General features: G+C 39.8%; 3 protein-coding genes across 3 annotated transcripts in view; 2 read left to right on the top strand and 1 right to left on the bottom strand.

The window, feature by feature from the left end:
- LOC131499605 (zinc finger protein 677-like) overlaps nucleotides 1-21731 on the top strand; it is a 355569-nt gene that overhangs the window by 101078 nt on the left and 232760 nt on the right. The window lies entirely within an intron of this gene.
- Nucleotides 1-21731, top strand: part of LOC131499583 (zinc finger protein 665-like) — a 335470-nt gene that overhangs the window by 100546 nt on the left and 213193 nt on the right. The gene's annotated exons all lie outside the window — the stretch shown is intronic.
- LOC131499584 (zinc finger protein 677-like) overlaps nucleotides 18035-21731 on the bottom strand; it is a 59451-nt gene continuing 55754 nt past the window's right edge. Inside the window, exon 5 of the mRNA XM_058707674.1 lies at nucleotides 18035-21631. Within this exon, the coding sequence (XP_058563657.1) occupies nucleotides 19335-21631 (2297 nt within the window). The 3' untranslated portion in view covers nucleotides 18035-19334. The remainder of the gene's footprint in view (nucleotides 21632-21731) is intronic.

Genomic DNA, 21731 nt, shown 5'->3' with positions numbered 1-21731 from the left:
CTTGAAAATTAGATTCTTAAAAATGTATCTTGAGAGAAAGCACAGGAGGGAGTGCAAGTGGGGAGAAGCAGAGAGCTAGATCTACAATCCCAAGGAGGCTCTGAGCAGAGCCCTCTGTCGCCGCCACCACCTCTGGGCTGCATATCACAAAACCTGAGATCCTGAGCCACAACCAAGAGTCTGAGGCTTAGCCAGCTGAGTCACCCAGGCACCCCGAATATTAGATATTTCAACTGATCTTTTCGTTTTCTGTTTCTGAATGCTTGGTACCCAGTGCAGATAATGAAGCTTCCTAAAGGTGTACTCTTTCAGAGATATTGAACTTTTCCTAGTACTGATGAAATACTGGTTTTGAAATATTTCCAGAGACATGTGATAAGGATGTCTGTTCTTTATGTGAATAATACAAGCAAATTATAAAACTAGTTTTTCACATTTTCAGTAGCATCATCTCCACTCTTAATAATTTTTAACAGGAAATATGCAAGTTAGTAGCTCCCCTTCTGTTTCCTGTGGAAATTCTGAAGGAGGTGATGGCTGGATTTGCTTTTCGCATCCTATTATGTGACTGCCCCCTCCAGTGCTTAAATCTCTGCAAGGAGTGAATGAACACATGACTACACATTGTTCAACAGTTTACAATAATTTATAGGTATCTTGTCATTTTAGAGGGTTGAGTATTCCTTCTGCAGCATGCAGAGACGACCCTGGACACAATGTCAGGGCTCCAGAGAACAAAAGGGCTGATTATTAAAAAAAAAAAATGGAGTGATTAGAGCACAGGGATTCAGCACCCACCAACTGAGGTTTTTAGAAAGAGCCAAATGACATGAAAAGGTGGAAGAGAGAGCCTAAAACGATACAAAGGTGTTTACCAAGACAAGGATGCCTTGGGTAGACCTCACCTCCGGAAAAAATCTGGATATGTTGTTCCTCTGAATGTGCTGGACCCACTGCTTATATCTTAAGAGCTTGAAAATTATGCAGGTCCTGGTTCAGATCATGAATCCCAATATCGACAGGAGGGAAGGCTAAAAGTAGGGCAAGAGATACTATTATTCAGAATCCCCAAACTTCTTAAAAAATGTTTTTTAATTATTTTTTTTAAGTTTATTTATTTTTGACAGACACAGGGTGCGAGCATGAGCTGGGGAGGTGCAGAGAGAGAGAGAGAGGGAGTGACAGAATCTGAAGCTGTCAGCACAGAGCCTGACGCAGGGCTCGAACTCATGAACTGAGATCATGACCTGGGCTGAAGTCGGAGGCTTAACTGACTGAGCCACCCAGGCGCCCCTCCAGTCAAAGTTCTTTGTGATGTTTTCACTGTTCCTAGTCAGTCCCAGGAAGAGACAAAGTGGTATTTACCATCACACTTAGGATCAAGCAGCTGGTTGTTAGAGATGCATGCAGAGCTTTTATTTTAAGTTCTGTCATCTTGGAGTTCCTGGGGCCAATCTTGATGTCCTGAAGACACTCAAGAAGCAGGTGATGCCAATGGATACATCACTGGCCACTGTGAACATACAAAACAAGTTTGCATATGGGGCACCAGGGTGGCTCCATGGGTTGAGCATCTGACTTCTCTCCCAGTCACGATCTCGAAGTTCGTGAGTTCCAGCCCCATGTCAGGCACTGTGCTGACAGCTCAGAGCCTGAACCCTGCTTTCGAATTTGTGTCTCCTCCTCTTTCTCTGCCCTTCCCCCATTCGCATCTGTCTCTCTCCAAAATGAATAAAAGCATTAAAAAAACAAGTTAGCATAAAAACTCAATGAGGACGTTTCACACACAAAGCTATCGCTGAATGACTTCTTTAAAGATGATGAGCCAGAGGTTGGCTACAGTCAGGTGCTTGAGAAGCAGGTCTTAGGAAGGAATTTAACCATTTTAATTATTATTTACCATATAGACTTCTCTTTGTTTGACCTTTGTCTCACTGTAGGATGTGAAGAATAAGACCATTTATTGAAAGTAATTCCCATTCCCCAAATACCAAGTGTTTATGATGTTATCCCCACTTTAGTTTTTGCTGGTTATTAACTTTTCTTACGCACTTTGGCATACTTTTGACTTTTTACCTTCACTGATCTAATAGTTTGTTCAAAAATAAACATCTCAGAAGGATAACTGTAGTCATTTTGGGTTTTCCTTTTTTTTTTTTTTTTTAGAGCTTTTTGTGGCTATTCTTACTATTCTCTGAGATTTTTGCGGCAACACTGCTGGTTTGAAAAACTGATGGTATCTCTTATCAGGATCAAATTAAATTAATAAATTAGCTAAAGGAGAATTGACCTTTTTATAATATTGAGTTTTTCTACCCAGGAACGTGATGTAATTTACATTCATTTCTACCTTCATATATTTCAGGAATGTTTTTTTTTCCCTATAGGCTTTACAAATTTTTGTTAGATTCATTCCTGGTTAGATTATATCATTTTATGATTTTAAAGTTATTTGTTTGTTTGTTTTAGAGAAAGAGTGAGGGAGAAGGGCAGAGGGAGGGAGAGAGAGAATCCCATCAGGCTCCAGGCTCAGCACAGAACAAGGCACAAGGCTAAATCCCTTGACCCTGGGATCACAACCTGAGCTGAAATCAAGAGTTGGATGCTTAACCGACTGAGCACCACATGTGCCCCTATTTCATTTTATGTTACAATTTTGTAACTGCATGACCCTCCTACTATAAGTCATAAACGATTATTTGTTGTATATAGGCTACTGTACAAACATATCCTATGTACAGGGGCACCTGGGTGACTCAGTTGGTGGAGCCTACCACTCTTGACCTCAAGATCATGACCTGAGCCCCATGTTAGGTGTAGAGATTTCTAAAAATGAAATCTTAAAAATACTACCCTATTGGGGCACCTGGGTGGCTCAGTCGGGTGGGCGTCCAACTTTGGCTCAGGTCGTGCTCTCGCAGTTGGTGAGTTCGAGGCCTATGTCGGGCTCTGTGCTGACAGCTCGGAGCCTATAGTCTGCTTTGGATTCTGTCTCCCTCTCTCTCTGCCGCTCCCCCTCTTACACTGTCTCTCTCTCTCAAAAATAAATAAACATTTAAAAATTAAAAAAAAAAACCCTATGCAAAAAGACGTTATTGTTTTTGAATGTCAGTATCCTGTCTTGTTAGCTTATGGAATTATTTTTTGTTGTAGATTTTCTAACAGTTCCTTTGTGTTTCCAGACAAACTTTTATCATCTGAAAAACATACTTCTATGTCTTTGTTTCTAATTGCTATGCCATTTTACATTGCCCTGGCTAACCTCCAACACAATGAGAAATGAATACAACAGGTGATCATGTACTTTTTTTAGTGTCGTTTTCTGGCCTTAGTGGAGTATCTCTAGCACTTCCCTATGAACAAGAAGAAGATTTTGTTTTGCCAAGTTGGGAAAGATCCGAAAGAAATTCCTAATTTCAAGTGTTTTGACTTAACATCCTTAGATGTTGTATTCTTCCAAATAATGTTTTTGTAACTATGAGTAAGATTTCTGATTTCTCTTCAAAAATATGAAGTATATTAATTTCCTAACAGTGACTCATTCATGAATGGGAGACACAAATTTCTTGGCTCATTATAATTCTTTATTCTTCTTCAGGGTTTTGGCTGTTTATTGTCCATGGTACCATCTGTAGGGAGAGATGACATCTTTCTATAGTATTCTTTTTAGTACAAACTTTAGGATGTTTTAGTCTCAGAATGTCATTTGAAGTATAAAGATAATTTGGAAATTTTACTTCCACTCTAATGCTCTTGAATTCAGTAAGCAGCATTAGCACGTCTTCTATTTAAAGAAATGGAAGAATCGGGGCGCCTGGGTGGCGCAGTCGCTTAAGCCTCCGACTTCAGCCAGGTCACGATCTCGCGGTCCGTGAGTTCGAGCCCCGCGTCAGGCTCTGGGCTGATGGCTCGGAGCCTGGAGCCTGTTTCCGATTCTGTGTCTCCCTCTCTCTCTGCCCCTCCCCCGTTCATGCTTTGTCTCTCTCTGTCCCAAAAATAAATAAAAAACGTTGAAAAAAAATTAAAAAAAAAAAAGAAATGGAAGAATCTGATGGCTTATCTGATCCTGGTGTTTTTTTCGTTGTTTTTTTTTTTTTTTTTTTTTTTTTTTTTTGTGAGGGACTGATAAATGAAAAAAAGACGACTTCCTCTTCTCTATGAATATTGGTCTGTTTGGACTCCCTATCTTACTTAAGTCAATTTTGGTAAAATGTATTTTCTGAGAAAATGTCCACTTTATATAGGCTTTCTAGTTATTTTTGAATTGCAGAGGTGGACAAATGATTTTTAATCTCATTTGTTCACCAAGCTCTTTATTTGCATTTATTGAAAATTTTAAAAACAGAAAATCCTTCTTGGGTCATTTGGAGGATTCTTTCTCTCTGCCCATAAGTTAAATGGTGGTGGTCCTCGGGTCTGGGGAGTAACAAAGGATTAGACTGGGGTCAGAGAAATCCTCAGGGAAGCATAGAATCCAATGAGGCTCATGTGCTTCTCGGCTGGTCTTTCAGGGCTCATCCCTTGGCATTTCCTCCTGCCATGTGACACCCTGTCTGCTTCCAGGAATAATGGAAGAATCTCTCTAAAACACTCCAACGGTCCCTTTGGACCTGCTCACTACAAACTTCTAATAGATCCTGGTAATTAAAGAGTTTTTCAGAACCGTTCTCAGTTCCCCAAGTGTTGAACTATCATTGTCACTACAGCTGACATGTTGATGGCAATTCTTTGGGGAGGTGAGGTCACAGAATCACTAACCTCTATCTCAGGGTTTGGCTTCCTCCCTCCCACACGTGCTTTGCCTGCTATTTTACACCCAGCTTCCAGTCCTGGCAGCAGGAAGGAGTCTGTGAGTATCTTCTAGTTTAGTGTGAGACCACAGTCTCTAGGGTTGGGAGATGCAGCAGGAATCTGCTGAGCATAATAGGTGAGCATGTCTGGGAAAAGAATCTTCCGGCACAGGCTGAGCTTGTGAGAGAGACTGCTCAATCAGTGCATGAGTGCTGCTAACGAAATTTAATAAAACCCCATTAACGGGGTTCTTGGTGTTTGATCCAAGTGCCATCAGAGTCTGAATTTAAGGTATGTCAAGATGGTAATTTCAGGGAGCATCGGGGTGGCTCAGTCGTTTAAGCATCCACTCTCGACCTCAACTCAGGTCTTGATCTCAGGGATGTGAGTTCTAACTCCGCACTGGGCATGGACAGTCTATTTAGAAAAAAAATATATACTTCCAGAATTAAGCAGCCATTCAATACCGTGAGGAAGAGTCAGAGAGACATTTTTAGAAGCAATATTGTGAGCACTGTAAAGGCATGTGCATGTGATAAGGTGTATGATGGAACTAACTGAAAAACCTGATTCACAGCAGAAACAGCATGTCTAATGGGAATTGCTGAAATTTATTCTTCTGTAATTTGAGTGTGATGTGCTTAATGGAGATAGTAACTGTGTCTCTACTGAAAACCTCTGTGCAATATTGATCTGTGAGACAATCTTCTTTCCTGAAATTAGGAAAGGTCATTTAAGGTTATTAACTATAGAGTGATTCAAGGGGGGAAAATGAAGGACTTTAATTTATATTTTAATTTTAAAATAATAAATTAATTAAAAAATATAATGACATCAAGAAAAAAAGACAATTTTAAGCTACATTTCTTCTGGTTTAAAATTATTTCAACAGTATTCCCAGCTCACTACTCACCTCTCTTGCTTTTCAACTCATTAAATGCCCAAGACTCCAAGTCTACAAATCCATTTTGCAGGTTTGTATTGTATTTGAATAGCTTTTCTAAATCAAATATCAATTCGAGTTTCAATTTGTGTATTCTAAAATAACAAATATACAGTGATGTGATCTTTAAGTATGATTAATTTATTTTCTGCCCTAATAAGCTTTATCACTATGTGATGTTTCATGTTCCATACGTTAGCACACAGTGCAGTTCCGCACAATAATTTCTGTTACGGATGCCATTGTCCTTTTGGTCCAGGCAAAAAATGAAATGACTTCTGCTGTCATCCTAACAGTTCTCTACATTAAATAAATCAGACTGGCTCATATAAAATTATTCAATGCATGTAAAATTTATTAAAGCTTTCAATCTTCATTCCTTAGTTATATTAGTTATAAAGAATACTTAAAACTGGGAAATGACCAAACCAGGTTTAGAAAGTAAAATAAATTTAAAATATGAGGTGTGTGTGTGTGTGTGTGTGTGTGTGTGTGTGTGCGCGCGCGCGCGCATGTACCCATGACGAGGTTCCTGGCAGAGTATAGAGCAGTAGAAAGCATTTGTGTCATGGCAACTAGGCCACCAAGGTTCAAATCCTGATTCTACTGCTATTTACATGAGTCACTTAACTTCCTGCGGTTAAATTCTCCTCGTCTATAGAATGAGGGTAATGTTAATTCCTAACTCATAGAGTTGTGAATATTATATGTTACAATAGGGAAAGCGTTAATAACAGACTCACACATTGTAAGTGCTATAAAGAGACACATATGTACCTTGGGAAATCTCTTAACAAAAGACAACATAGTTTAGATGTTCATTCTCGGGAAATGAAATGTAAGTGCAGATTTTGTCTTCCAGGAAAATGTAGGCCGAAACTCATGTTTTCATGCAGAACTCGCTGCCTGTGATTTTGAGAACTGAATTCTAGACAATGACAGAATGGCCTCGGTGGATGTGAATATAGCAATGATCTTCCTATCCTGGGAGTCACTGGAATTCTGGGCAATTTCTGACTCTTCTATCATTAGACGTCCTTTTGCTTCAAGGGATGCAAGCCGAGATCCATGAATTTGATTCTTAGGAACCTGTCTGTAGCCAACTCCTTGGTCATTCTTTCCAGAGGAATCCCAGAGACCATGATAGCTTTAGGACTAAAACATTTCACTAATTATTATGGATGCTATGTTCTTTTGTATGTTCACAGAGTGACCAGAGGTATGTCCATTTGTTCCACCTGCCCCCTGAGGGTCTTCCAAGCTATCCCAATCAACCCTGGGAACTCTAGGTGGATAGAGCTTAAAGTAAAAACTCCGAAATACATTCGCCCCTCCAGTATCCTGTGTGGGGTGTTCTGCATGTTCATAAACTTGTTTTTTCCTATTTATATGGCTGGTAAATGGAACAACAAAACTACTACCAAAAAAAGTGGTTTGGGACATTGTTCTGCTTCACAGTGTAGCGACAAGATCACAGGCTCATTATATGCAACAATGACATCTTTCTTTGACATTTTGTGTTTGGGATTCATGACCTTGGCCACCAGCTCCATGGTTTTTCTCCCTCACAGGTACAAGCAGACGGTCCAATGCATCCATAGGAACACTCTCTCCCCCAGACCCATCTGTGAGACCATGAGACCAGAGCCACCGAAAGCACCCTTATTTTGGTGACCACCATTGTATCGTTTTATGACATTTTGTCCATCATTCAAGTTTACTTGGATCTCCTCGATAATTCTAGTTGGTAGCTGGTGAATGTCACTGGACTAATCACTACATATTTTTCAACTATTAGCCGTTTTGTTCTCATGAATCATGACCCAAGCATATTCAGGCTGTACCATGTCTGCTGTGGAAGAAATCTAGAATTCCCTCATCCCATCAGGGAAATATGAATTGTCTTCCACCTACCTGTTCAGTCATAGATGCACTGAGACCTCAAAGAATGTTAAGAACAATGAGCCAATTTCATTGCATAGACAGGGGTAAATGAGACACACTGACACTAACCTAGTATGAAATGGTAAAGAGCATGGTACATGAAATCATCTGTAATTAATATCGATGTACTTCTATAGTTGTATTATTACTGGTCACAGAAGGATAGATTCCATAAAACAGTCTTGAAATACTGTGAACATACTGGAATTATGTTTCAATGTGTAACTTTAAAATTGAGATATTAAACTTTCCCAAGATGTACTTGAGAATGCAATTGTAAAGCCTGATTTGTCACGCAAATGGCCTTGGGTGAAGGTGGCGGGAGGAGGGGGGGCAGGTTTTATTTATTGCTGGCTTTGGAGGCTATGCTATGAATATTATGCCTCATATCTAAGAGAAATTGGGGATGTCTGAAAATGCGGTAACGCTTAAGGAGCAAGAGGAGTGCATGAAAATATTTTCTAGTCAACTTCTGAAGAGTAAACTGCAGGGGACAAAGAGGAACAAGGGGGAAGTGTCAGCTGAATTTTACAAAAGGAGCAGGTGGGAAGGAGCCAGTGAACAGATTGGTATGTGGGAAAAGACTAAATGACTTTTGAGATGTTTAGAAGGTAGATTGTACTGTGTTAAATCTTGATGGCAGTTGGCTGTGTTGGCGATAAAGAGATTTCAAGACGGATTTCTGCTTTTCCAACTTGAGGATACAAGAGGTTATGGAGGACCCTTTCATCAAGCTTGGTGCCAGAGAGAACTAGCAATTTGAAGCGGGAGTGATAGGGAAAAATTATGTTAGAAGATGACCGACAGGACTGGTAGGAGAATTTCAGTCGCTGCCCGAAGACTCCCCTTCTGGGTTCTTTTTCCTACCCTGCTTGCCACGCACCAAATTACTACTAATGCAGAAGTAACAGACTATAAATTGTTCCCCATCCTTGTGCTCGGGGCTCAGATCTCTGGAGAGTGATCTCCTCTGAGCCTGCCAGTGTGAAATAAACCTCCTGCCTTCCAGTTTCTTCAAGTGCCACTTGATTCTTCACCGGGTGATCCAGACCAGGTTCTGTGACAGGAGTATAGGAACGTATTTTAACATGGGGTAGTACTGCTTTTGAAATCACCCCCAAGGCAACATGGACACCATTGAAAGGAAAACAAAAGATATAACTGAAACATAGAATGACTTTTGCGGGGCCTGGCTGGCTCAGTCAGTAGAGCATGTGTCTCTTAATCTCTGGATAGTGACTTTGAGTCCCATATTGGGTATCAAGACTGCTTAAAAATAGAAAATTAAAAAAAAGAAATACTTTAGGGGCACCTGGGTGGCTCAGTTGCTTGGACTTCTGACTTCATGTTGGGTCATTAACTCACAGTTTGTCGAGTTCCCCCACAGAACTTCAAAATGGGGGACTGGACACCTTTGAAAGACCAACTACATGATTGGATGGAAACACTCAGCACCCCAGCCTCTGGGGAGAGGAACGAGTCTGCCTGGAGATTGAGTTCAGTCATATGGCCAATGACTTAAGTGAAGCCCTGATTAAACTCCTGGAGAAGCTCCTGGGAGCTTCGTGGTGGGGGACAAAAGCTACTGTATGGGCAGTCCTCCCAAACCTTGCCCTATGGATGCCTTCATCTGGCTCTTTACTGCTATCCTTTACAATAAAATGTGAAATGACAAAACTAAAGCAATTTACTAACGAGTTTGCTTTTATTCCAGGGAAGACAACCCTTGATTTGGGGAGGACAGAGCCTCCCATGCAGGGAGTGGAGTGCTCTTCCTGATGGATTTGGGGCAAGATTGACTTTTAGAACTCAATCTAAAGGGCATGATTAGGGCATGATTGGCTAGGAAGTCAGGAATTTCCTTGGAAGACCAAGAGGTGCTGAATACGGGGTAAGATCGGCTACCTGAAGCTTCATTGGAGGACTGTGATTGGTGTATGTTTGGTTTCTTTGTTGGATGTTTCACGTAAGAGCAGGCTGATTTAGGTTTAGATTTGTGATGTGGGTCAGGCCACTAATGTGGCCTACAATTTTTTAGGTCCCAATATAGAAATTAATTATCAACGATTATCATACATGTAGCACTTTCCGAGTTCTGTGAGTCATCCCAGCAAATATTGAAGCAGAGGGAACTGTGGAGGAAACCTTAAATTTTTAGCTGGCTGGAAATGTGTGGGAGGTTTGGGAATGCCTGACTCATGACTGGTGTCTGAAGTGGGGGCAGTCCCGGGAACAACTTTGCCCTTAACTTGTGGGGTCTGTACTAAGACCAAATAGTCACAATTACATTGCATCACCGGACACTGAGTTGGTATCAGAGATTTGGTGACAGGCTGCAGGAGTTCTGTTCAGGTTTGGCCATTATGTCCCCTAGATATGTCCCCATTTTTTTTAAAAACATTATTTCCTTACTCTTAACATTGTCACTATAAGATCCCCCAGGCTCATCTTGTATTTTCCCTGCTCCTGCCATAGAATCAGCCATAATTACAAGGAGCACTTTTTTTTTTTTTTTTAGAGAATAGTGTTAGAAACCAAGATGTGGGTGCTGGGTGTTCTCCTTGCTACTGGGGTGTCATTGCTCTTAGGTTCTCTGAGTAGACCAACCTGGGAATTACCTGTCCTCACACAGATCTATAGTTTTCTCTTTGCCATTTTATTTACTTATCCACAGCTAACTCTGTGCTCATACTGATGTAGATGACTCAGATCCCATACTTCAGGATTCATTTTCACCTTTCCCCTAGGTTCTCTGTCCCTACCTTTATTTATCAAGTACTATGGCATCATACGCCTTTGAAGAGTTTTCCATCTATTCCTCCACGCTCCCATGCTCTCTGCACACTGCCTATAACCCCCTCCCTCTGGCCTCATTTGGACCCTGCTGGATCACTCGTCTATAACCTTCCAACTCTGCCCCGTTCACCTGGACCTGAGGTGGCAATGCCCACAGCAGTTTAAGATATTGCATGTGACAAATATCATCCTTGGGGGTTGTTGAAAGGATGGAAGAAGTAAAAAAGGTGGCAAGTGTCCCCCATTTTCAGGCATCCAAGGTCAGGAGATGCCTGTATTCTTCCAACATATGAGCACATTGTTGAGATACACATGTGCATGCAGACTCTTTGAATGTAATTACATACAAGGGACTGGGAATGTGGGAGTACGGGTGTGTGTAAACATATGTGCTTGTATTTCACGAGTGTGTGCATGAGTGTGAGTTGGTATGGAGTGTATGTTGAGAGTGTGAGGGTATATGGCTGTGCATTTAAGATTATGTTGTGTTGGGGCGCCTGGATGGCGCAGTCGGTTGAGCGTCCGACTTCAGCCAGGTCACGATCTCGCGGTCCGTGAGTTCGAGCCCCGCGTCAGGCTCTGGGCTGATGGCGTGGAGCCTGGAGCCTGTTTCCGATTCTGTGTCTCCCTCTCTCTGCCCCTCCCCCGTTCATGCTCTGTCTCTCTCTGTCCCAAAAATAAATTAAAAAAAAAAAAAAAAAAAAGATTGTTGTGTATATGCATATGTATTTGCATCTATGTGTAATGTTTGTATGTGTGTGTTTGTGAACTAGGGGATGTCCACCATCATGGTCCTAGTGTCTGACTTGGAAATAGGGAGTATTTGATTACATATTTGTTTGTAGTGAAAACAAAGGATTAATTAGGATTTTCATGTCATTCTGGTGAATGTACCTCTTTATGATATTGAAATAGTTCTCATCATCCCTGGTCATATTATTTGTTCTTGAAATTACTTTAATCTTAATATAGCCACTATATTCACTATAGCGTTTCCATTTATCTTTGGTCTAGGATTTTATTTTGTGTTCTTAATTTATGAAGTGAATTTCTCTTAATTCACTTAGGATACATTGTGTTGCCTGTCTTTAAAAAGTCCAATTGTCAGGGGCGCCTGGTTGGTTCACATGGTTATTGGTGTAAGACTCTGCATTTCATTCAGGTCATGATCTCACGGCTCTTGAAATGGAGCCCCATGATGGACCTACACCGACAGCACAGAACCTGCTTGAGATTATCACTCTCCCTCACTCTCAAAAGAAATAAACAAAAAAACAAAAAGAAAAAAAATCCAGTGACAATGTTTGCTCGTCAATGGGGCCTTTAGACGATTTCCTTTTACACATATATAGATGTAAATTATTTTCCTCTTGCTTTTATAATGTCTCCTTTCCTCTGTTCCCTGTCTTTCTGTCTTCTTTGAAATGACTGAATTTTTACAAATGATTTTATTTTAAATCCATTTCTTTGGTTCACAGGTGTTAGCTGTAACTATTGTTTTTTGTTTGCTTTAAGGGTTATCCTGTACAGCTTACCACAATCTACCTTCACGTGAGTCTATACTTTCTTCATATAGAGCATCTGACCTGACCCTTCCTTTCCACATGGACTTCCATCTCTAAATTCCTGCCCTACGTAACCATTAGTGTAGGTTTCTTTTCCAAACGCTATACACATATATGCTAGGCTGTTAGTGTCTTACACAGTCCACTATATTTTAAAGAGGCTTAAAAATAGGAAAGACAGGTTTTATTTAATCATATAATTACTACTTCTAGTGCTCTTAATTCCTTTGTGTAGATCAGGACTCTGCCACCTATAGAACATGAGCCAAGTACAGCCTACCGTCTGTTTTTATGTGAAGTGTAACTGGAATGCAGCCACACTCATATTTAGGTACTTTTGACCCAATGAGGACATACTGGAAGAGCGATAACAGAAACAGCATGGCCTACAAAGAATAAAATATCTACTATACGTTCCTTACATAAAAATTTGCCGATCTTGCACATAGAGTCCCATTCTCATCACATCTCAGTTAGTATAAAATTGGGACATAAAACGTACTGAAAGGTCAATCTTATAGTCAAAATATTAGGCAATGGTAACACAAGATTGCTCTCAACTGTAAGAATAAAACTAGGAACTGGGAGTTACTAGGTCTTAAATTAGGAAAACATGAAATAATGCGATTTTGTTCCTTTTCAATTTGCAAGTACAATATCTTCTTATATCTTACAATTTTTTTTGATGATATGGACATTGAAGATATAACTGAGGTGTAAAAGACACACCCAATATTACTTGATACACTTTTGTAAGTGGAAGAAGCAACATACCCCTGGCTGGGTATAAGGGTAGACAATAGGAAAAGTATGTATCTTAACAAGTCCTGGGATCAAATACCTAGACAGTTTTGACAAATGAGATTTACTATCTGTCCATTAATTCATTACCCTACCCCACCACTGCGTTCTCGGTAGTGGTAAGTCTGACGTAAAGAAATAGGTCTGTGCATTCTCCAAACAGGTCATGGTTTTGGATCTATCACATATAATCTTAAGCCCTCTGGGGAGTTTTGTTATTAAAATTTCAAAAATTCTAACTACTGGGCACCTGGGTGGCTCGGTTGGGTGAGCGCCCCACTTCAGCTCAGGTCATAATCTCATGGCTGGTGGGTTTGAGCCCCGCATCAGGCTCTGTGCTGACATCGCAGCCTGAAGCCTGTTTTGGATTCTGTAACTCTCTCTCTGCTCCTTCCCCACTCACACCATCTCTCCATCTCTTAAAAAATAAATACACATTAAAAAAACTTCAAAAATATATAAATAAAAAATAAAAATTCTAACTACGAGGAGTCCCAAATTTCAAATGTCTATAGTGGAAATGTAGTATCACATTTCACCAAGACAAACAACAATTGTGGATATTCCTCAACCAGTTTAGTATGTTCCCATTTGGGCAATTTTCGGCTTCTTTACTCCACCCACTTGCCCTTCCCCATTTGTATTTGCATGATACGCTTTCAGTGGTTCTGCACAAAGATGACCTCGGCATGTGGGCATTGCCTGAAAACACTGTTTAAATTAGGAAACCCTGTCAGTCGATCATTACACACGAACACGTTCATGGTACTTACCACTATATTTTATCTTATACACTTCTGTTGAGAGAATCTAAGTTACTTGAAGACATGGATTTTTGTTTCCTGCTACAAAGTAGAAAGTTACTGTATTGCATAAAAGCTAAGAGACTAATAGTTCACATGCTCCAGTAAACATGTAATTTCATTTGTGGCACCAAATTCCTTACTCCTGTAACTCTCTATCCCAGCATTCTGCACATTCCTCAAAATTTTCAAGCTGTATTTTGTTTGGCTCATCTTGTGAGTTTTAGGCAGCACGTGCCAAACAGCTCTAACCCATCTGTGAAGGATGCCTTTTGTAGATCTTCTCAGCTACAAAATGTTAAATTCAAGATTCCCTCTCACTTGCTCCATCCTACTCTCAATACAAATACTAATCTTATTGGTCAGGTCAGTGTTCATTTGTGAGGGACAGACCTCCTGGAAATCAGTGGCTGATTTCCAACTAGGTGGTTTATCATTCTCACGTAACAGGAAGCCCACAGATGCAGGTTGGGATGGGATGGGTCCTGGGCAGTCCTCTGCCTGCTCCACCTCCCTTAGCACTCAGCACTGTCTCTCCTTACAGCAGGATGGCTGCTGTAGGACCAAGAAGGATGAATGGTAAGGGGCAAAGGCCTTTTCTTTATTAGGTTTTGTCTCATTTACATGGAAATAATCCCAGGAGGTTCATCCCAATCAGCTACACATTGTAATTCAATTTTGATAAGGGTCTTAGGGGGATGACTGGGTGGCTCAGTCAGTTGAGCATCTGCCTCTTGATTTGGGCTCAGGCCAACATCCCAGGGTTGTAGGATGGAGACCTGGGTAGGCTCTGCACTGATTGTGGAGCCTGCATAAGATTCTCTCCCTCTCCCTCTGCCCCTGTCCCCTACTAGCGTGCACCCTCACTGTAAAATAAATAAATGAATAAATTAAAATAAGGGTATTGGGGAATTTTCAAATTTCATATTCATGACTAAACAACAGAAAGTAAAAGATCGTAAAGAAAATATTTTGCAGACCAAATTTAAATATACCCCATAACTGGGGCATCTGGGTGGCTCATTCGGTTAAGCATCTGACTTTGGCTCCAGTCATGTCTCACAGTTTGTGAGTTCGAGCCCCGTGTCGGGCTCTGCACTGACAGCTGAGTCTGGAGCCTGCTTAGGATTCTGTGTCTCCTTCTCTCTCTGCTCCTCTCCCACTTGTGCTCTGTCTCTCAAAAATAAATGAATGTTAAAAAATTAAAACAAAAAATACGTACTCAATAATACTGAAAAGGTAGTGAAGGATAACTGTGGATAAGACCAATTTCATCACAGATTTTCTTTATCCTGAGTGTATAGTATCACATGCAACCCATGACCAGTATCGTAGGTATTCCAAATGAGTGAAAAGTTATTAGTCCTTAGTGTCTTCTAACTTACACATTTATTTCCTTTGAAATTTATTAATTTTAATTTTATTTACCTGAATTTGACACGAATTTGCCAAGTTTCAATACAGAGCTTCCGATGCTAGTACCTTTTTTAAAAAGCTTCTTAAATTTTGTTTATTTTTCCATGCTCAGTGTTGAAAGTGACCCAGGGCTCAATCCCATGATCCATGAGATCACAACCTGAGCCAAAATCAAGAGTTGGATGCTTAACCGACAGCCACCCAGGGAGTCCCTGCTTCTAGTGTCTTGGTAGCAAAATGGAAGGAACGATTTTGAGATTCCATTCTTTCTATTCTCCTTTAAAGTGAAACATCTACAGAAGGTTTGTAGCTGAGAATATTCTATCATGTCTGAATGTATTTAATATTAGTCCAAAACTTTATAGAAGAATCGTGACATCAAAATCTAAAAATATCTTCAGTAACTGAAATAAACAGTATTTCACAACCATTTTCCACAATCAGACTGTGTGGTGGGGCTATGAATGCATCAGAAAGAAGAAGGTATTAGTTAGCATGAGGAAGATTGTGGTCTTTCCCAAGCAAGTCAGTAAGGAGTAAACTTCAGTTTTGTATTACAGGATCTGACTGTACTTTTGATACCCGACTAATGATACCTGTGAAGCTTCATTACAACTTACTATTCTGCCCATTTGGGCAGGAAAAGCTAATAAGGCAGACAAGCCTTTCCTTTGGCAGTAGTTGTAAGTTCAAAGTGTCAATGAGTATCATCAACCTGACGCCGCACATTATGCATCATAACAAAGTAGTTCACTATTCCCTGTTCTCCCTAGCCATTTTCAGAACTTGAGAAATCTATCCTGGGCTCCCAAGAAAGCATCATCAGATACTCAACTTCCTCCTAACACTTAGCTGCATGCAGCCATCATTCTTGACATGTGAACATCCTGTTCCAGTGGAGTAAGCACAAATGCAAACGAGCAAAAAATGTTTTAGAGGGTAAATAGGAGATTTCTAGTTTTCAAATAAGATTCCCATTGTGTAATGTTCATTCTTGAGGGTAAAGTCATTATAATTTATCTTTTCAAATTATTCTCTAAGCACTATAGCACAAAATAAAGATTGTGTTACTTTTCTCCTTCTCACATTTTCTCTTAGTTCCTAATACTTTTCATATGCTTGCCATTTTTCTAATTTCATTTAATGTAAAGGTGCAAACCATGGGTCACATTTCAGCACAAAAGACAGGGAGAAACAGAATCATATGGTGTATATTCATGAATGGGGAGGCCGGTGGTAGAGGGTGACAGTTTGAAATTGCATTGCAATAGTATTTTCATTAGAGCCACAAAAATACTATGGGATATACGTTGGGTAGGTAACTCTCAAATACAACTTATGAATATATACTTCCAAAACTGTATGTTTAAATCTAACATGAAATGACATTGTTATACATGACATTCAACCACAAACCCTAAGGATGTATTATTAGTGTTCATTATGAAATGACCCAAAAATGAGAAATAGGGTATCCCAAACAAAATGGTATCAAAATGCAGTTTAAGTGGCCAAAATTGAGTCTTTCTCAAGCATATTACATTTGAGTTTAGTTTTTCTTTTTCTTTTTAGAGCGCAAGTAGGCGAGACGGACAGAGAGACAGAGAAAGAATGAGAACAGCAAGCAGGCTCTACACTCAGCAGAGAGCCCAGTACAGAGGTCAACCCCATGACCCTGAGCCGAAATTGAGTCAGTCACCCAACAGAGCCACCCAAGCACGCCTACTTTGGTTCCTTTAAATGCTCTAAAATTTTCTCTTCAGTTTCCAAAATTAAGACTAGTTTTTACTCATCTGTGATATACAACAGCCATTACCTTTCAAAACATGGACAGACCATCATCCCCCCTCTATTTTCTCTAGTACAAATGCTATCCCAAGTAACCCATAGTTCTCACATGAAAATCTCTTTCTCGGGGCACCTGGGTGGCTCAGTCGGTTAGGCGTCCGACTTCGGCTCAGGTCATGATCTCGCGGTCTGTGGGTTCGAGCCCCGCGTCGGGCTCTGTGTTGACAGCTCAGAGCCTGGAGCCTGTTTCAGATTCTGTGTCTCCCTCTCTCTCTGACCCTCCCCTGTTCATGCTCTGTCTCAAAAATAAATAAATGTTAAAAAAATTAAAAAAAAAAAAAAGAAAATCTCTTTCTCCATGTCCCAACCTACTATTTCATGATCATCTATCTGACAGAGTAATTCTCTCCTATAATAATCAACAAAGGAACTCAATCATACCATCAAATCCAGAGAAGGGGCCATGACCTCAGAAAACATGACAATTTACATATCAGTGTTAGGTTTATTCCTTGCCACTCCCTATGCTTCCAAATGTATAGTACACTTTATCTTAAGCTTAGAATCCTAGCTTTTCCAGGGTATATATGTATGGCTAAGCACCCCCAATGAAAGAGGTTCCTTTCACCTTACCAATGCTTTCTCTCAGACCACCACTACACTTGACAAATGAAATGCATACAATTAAAGTATAACATCAGTGGAGTCCAAACTTGAGGTTACAAGTCATCAATGATAATTCAGTGTCAAGAAACCTGAAATAATTGAGTAAAAAAAGTTATAGGGGTACCTGGCTAGCTCAGTCAAAAGAGCACGTTACTCTTGCTCTTGGGGTTCTGAGTGTGAGCCCCATGTTGGATATACAGAGGAAAATAAAATCTTTGAAAAAACTTTTTTTTTAACATTTATTATTGAGAGACAGAGAGTCACAGAGGGTGAGCAGGGCAGGGGTAGAGAGATGGGGAGACACAGAATCTGAAGTAGGCTCCAGGCTCTGAGCTGTCAGCACAGAGCCCGACGTGGGGCTTGAACACAAACTGTGAGACCATGACCTGAGCCAAAGTCAGTTGCTTAACCAACTGAGCCACCCAGGCGCCCTGACAATAAAATCTTTATAAAAAGATTTCAATGGAATATGATTAGGTCTTTCCACATATATACTTATTCCATTGACACACATCATCTCATGAGTTTTAAATACTTTTTATTTCCTGGAATTTAACACCTAAGATTGGTTAATTGTCAAAGCAAACCGAGGTCCCCCTAGCATGAAGTTTTAAATTGTAGTCCATTGAAGAATTGGCGAAGTTATCACCTTCATTACTCTTTATGTTCCTGTCCAGTAAGAATTCTTTGGTGTATGCTGATGTAAAGACTTTGATACATTTATATGGTTTCCATGTTATGTGAATTCTTTCTAGACCACAAAGCACAAAGTTGTATAGTATATTTTGTTTTTTTTATCAATGGAAGTCTGTACCTCTTAACTCCATTCACCTGTTTTAACCCATCCCCAACTTGTACACTTTTTATAACCCAGATGACACTCATTTTATTTGTAAGGGTTCTCTCTAGAAGAAATTACATTCCCCAAAGTATAAGAAGCTTTAGATAAGCCTTGTCATACATTCCTAGTGTGTGCTTTCTTTCAGAGGCTTCTATTCTATCAGGTGAGGTATGAACCCTGGTTACAAGCTTTCCCACTTATGTTAGTTTCATATGGTTCCTCTCCATGGTGAAATCTGATACTGAGCAAGTCTTGAACACTTGCTCATTTGTTTATTTCTCCTACGAGTTCTTTGATGCTTCCCAAAGCTTGAGCTTTGAATAAAAGCACTGCCACACATATTAGGTTCACATTGAGTAAGATGTGAATGCTCCATAAAGGCTTTTCCACACTCAATACATTTGTACAGTTTCTATCCAGTATGAGTTCCATCATGACCCCAAAGGTGAGAACATTTGATAAAAGCCTCACCACATTTATTACATTTAAAAGGTTTTCCTCCTGAATGAATTCTCTAATCTTCTGTAATGCTTGAACACTGGATAAAAGCCTTGTTACACACATTACATTTGTAATTACATTTGTAATTACATAATGCTTGGAAAATTACAAATTACCATTTGTAATTACATAATGGTATACATTATGCCAGTGTATATTTTCTGATGCTTAGCAAGGTTGCCCAATGGGGTAAACGCTTTGACACACTCATTACATTAGTAAAGTTTCTCCCCAGTATTGATTTTTTTTATGTTGAGTAAGATTTGAGCATTCAGTAAGGTTTTGCGACACTCACTACATTTGTAAGGTTTCTCTCCAGTATGAGTACTCTCATGACCAAAAAGGTTTGAACTTGTGCTAAAAGCTTTACAACATTTAGTACATTTACAAGGATTTTCACCTGTATGGATTCTCTGAAATGCCAAAAGGCTTGACATTTGGATAAAAGCCTTGTTACACACATATTGTTTGTGTGATTTCTAGCCAGTGTGTATTTTCTGTTGATTAGTAAGACTTTGAAATTGGGTAAACGCTTTGTCACACTCATTACATTTATAAGGTTTCTCAACAGTATGGATTCTCTGATGATTTGCAAAGTTTGAGTTTGTAGTATACAACTTGCCACATATGTTACATTTACATGTTTTCTTTCCTGTATGGGCTTTCTGATGTCTAGTGAGTTTTGAAGGCTGGGTAAAGGCTTTGCCACACTGATTACATTTGTGAGGTTTGTCACCAGTATGAATTTTCTCATGACTCCAAAGGTGTGAACGTTGGGTAAAAGCCTTACCACATTCATTACATTTGTAAGGTTTCTCTCCTGTATGGATTCGCTTATGCTGTGTCAGACGTGTACGCATCGCAAAGGCTTTGCCACAATCAATACATTTGTACGGTTTCTCTCCAGTATGGATTTTCTTATGCTGAGTAAGATGTGAACTACATGAAAAGGCCTTGCCACAATCAATACATTTGTAAGGTTTCTCTCCAGTATGAGTTCTCTCATGACGCAAAAGTTCTGAACGTTTGATAAAAGCCTTATCACATTTAGTACATTTATGAAGCTTTTCTCCTGTATGAATTCTCTGATGTGCCATAAGTCTTGAACTTTGGATAAAAGCCTTGTCACACATATTACATTTGAGTGGTTTCTCCCCAGTGTGTATTTTCTGATGCCTAGTAAGGTTTCCAAATTGGGAAAACGCTTTGGCACACTCATTGACTTTGTAAGGTTTCTCTCCAGTATACATATCCTGATGATTTGCAAGGTTTGAATTTTGACTATGGACCTTGCCACATATGTTACATTTATATAGTTTCTCTCCTGTATGGACTCTCTGATGAGTAGAGAGGCGTGAAGACTGGGTAAACTCTTTACCACACTCATTACATTTGTAAGGTTTCTCTCCAGTATGAGTTCTCTCATGTCCACAAAGCTGTGAATGTTTGATAAAAGCCTTATCACATTTATTACATTTATAAGGTCTTTGTCTTGTATGAATTCTCTGATGTGCTATAAGGCTTGAACTTTGGATAAAAGCCTTGTCACACACATTACATTTGTGTGGTTTCTCACCAGTGTGTATTTTCTGATGCCTAGTAAGGTTTCCAGATTGGGTAAACGCTTTGGCACACTCATTACATTTGTACGGTTTCTCTCCAGTATGGATTTTTCTATGTTGACTAAGATGTGAACCATCGGTAAAGGCTTTGCCACACTCACTACACTTGTAAGGTTTCTCTCCAGTATGAGTTCTCTCATGACCCGAGAGGTGAGAACGCGTGTGAAAAGCCTTATCACATTTACTACATGAATAAGGTTTTTCTCCTGTGTGAATCTTCCGATGTTGATTAAGCCTACAGCTTCTGATAAAAGCCTTGCCACACACATCACATATGTGTGGTTTTTCTCCAGGATGTGTACTCTGATGTCTAAAGAGGTGTGAGCACTGCTTAAAACCTTTGCCATACTCACTACATTTGTAAGGTTTCTCTCCACTATGGATTTTATCTTGAGTAAGGCTTGAACGCTCAGCAAAGGCTTTGCTGCATGCATTACACCTGTAAGGTCTCTGTCCAGAAAGAATACCCTCATCGCTCATGAGGTTTGAGGTTTTGCTAAAATCCTTCCCACAGTCAGTACATTGATAAGATTTTTGTCTAATGCATGCTCTCCTGGCCTGTGCAGGTAACAAATGAAAAATCTTCCTAGATTTATTCCAAATGTTTTGGGCCCTGGGAATTCTTTCAAGTGGTGAGAATGAGGAACCATTGCTGACAGACTTCTCAGTTGGATTACATTCATACATTTTCTCCTCACTGTGAAACCTCTGGAGTTCATCCAGGTGTGCCTGCAAACTTAATCCAATTCTATTTTCCAAGCAGTTTATGTACTGGTTTCCAGAACCACTTATGTTACTGTCCTGTTGTAACAAAGTCCTGATGAATGGTTCATTATTCATGACATACTGGTATGTATTTTTTCTCACAGAAACACTCTGCTTTTCAGGAAAAGTAACTGAGGGCTGATTAAGTGGCTGATCTTTCCTACAAGTGAGATTTTTGTTATGGGTCAAAGGCACTTCTTTGTAATTTCTTGCATCATCTCCCCACCGATTTTCAACCTCAAGCCTATTTTCCCAGACTTCCTTGAGACCAAAATCCTTGATGCCATGGCTTTCATTTCTCTCCAATATCACTAAGTGGTAAAATACTTCTTTATAAATGTCCTCCCCTGGTGACAATTCCATGAGTGCAAATCCAGCAGAAAGGCTTCCTATCAAATAGAGTCGGAAGGTAAATATTTTATACTAAATTCAATAATTACACACCTAAACAATTACAGTAAATAAAGGAAGTTAGTCAACAATGGTCTT

Source organism: Neofelis nebulosa, chromosome 17 (genome assembly GCF_028018385.1).
Source record: "Neofelis nebulosa isolate mNeoNeb1 chromosome 17, mNeoNeb1.pri, whole genome shotgun sequence".
NCBI lineage: Eukaryota > Metazoa > Chordata > Mammalia > Carnivora > Felidae > Neofelis > Neofelis nebulosa.
This window is presented reverse-complemented; position numbering and strand designations above follow the sequence as displayed.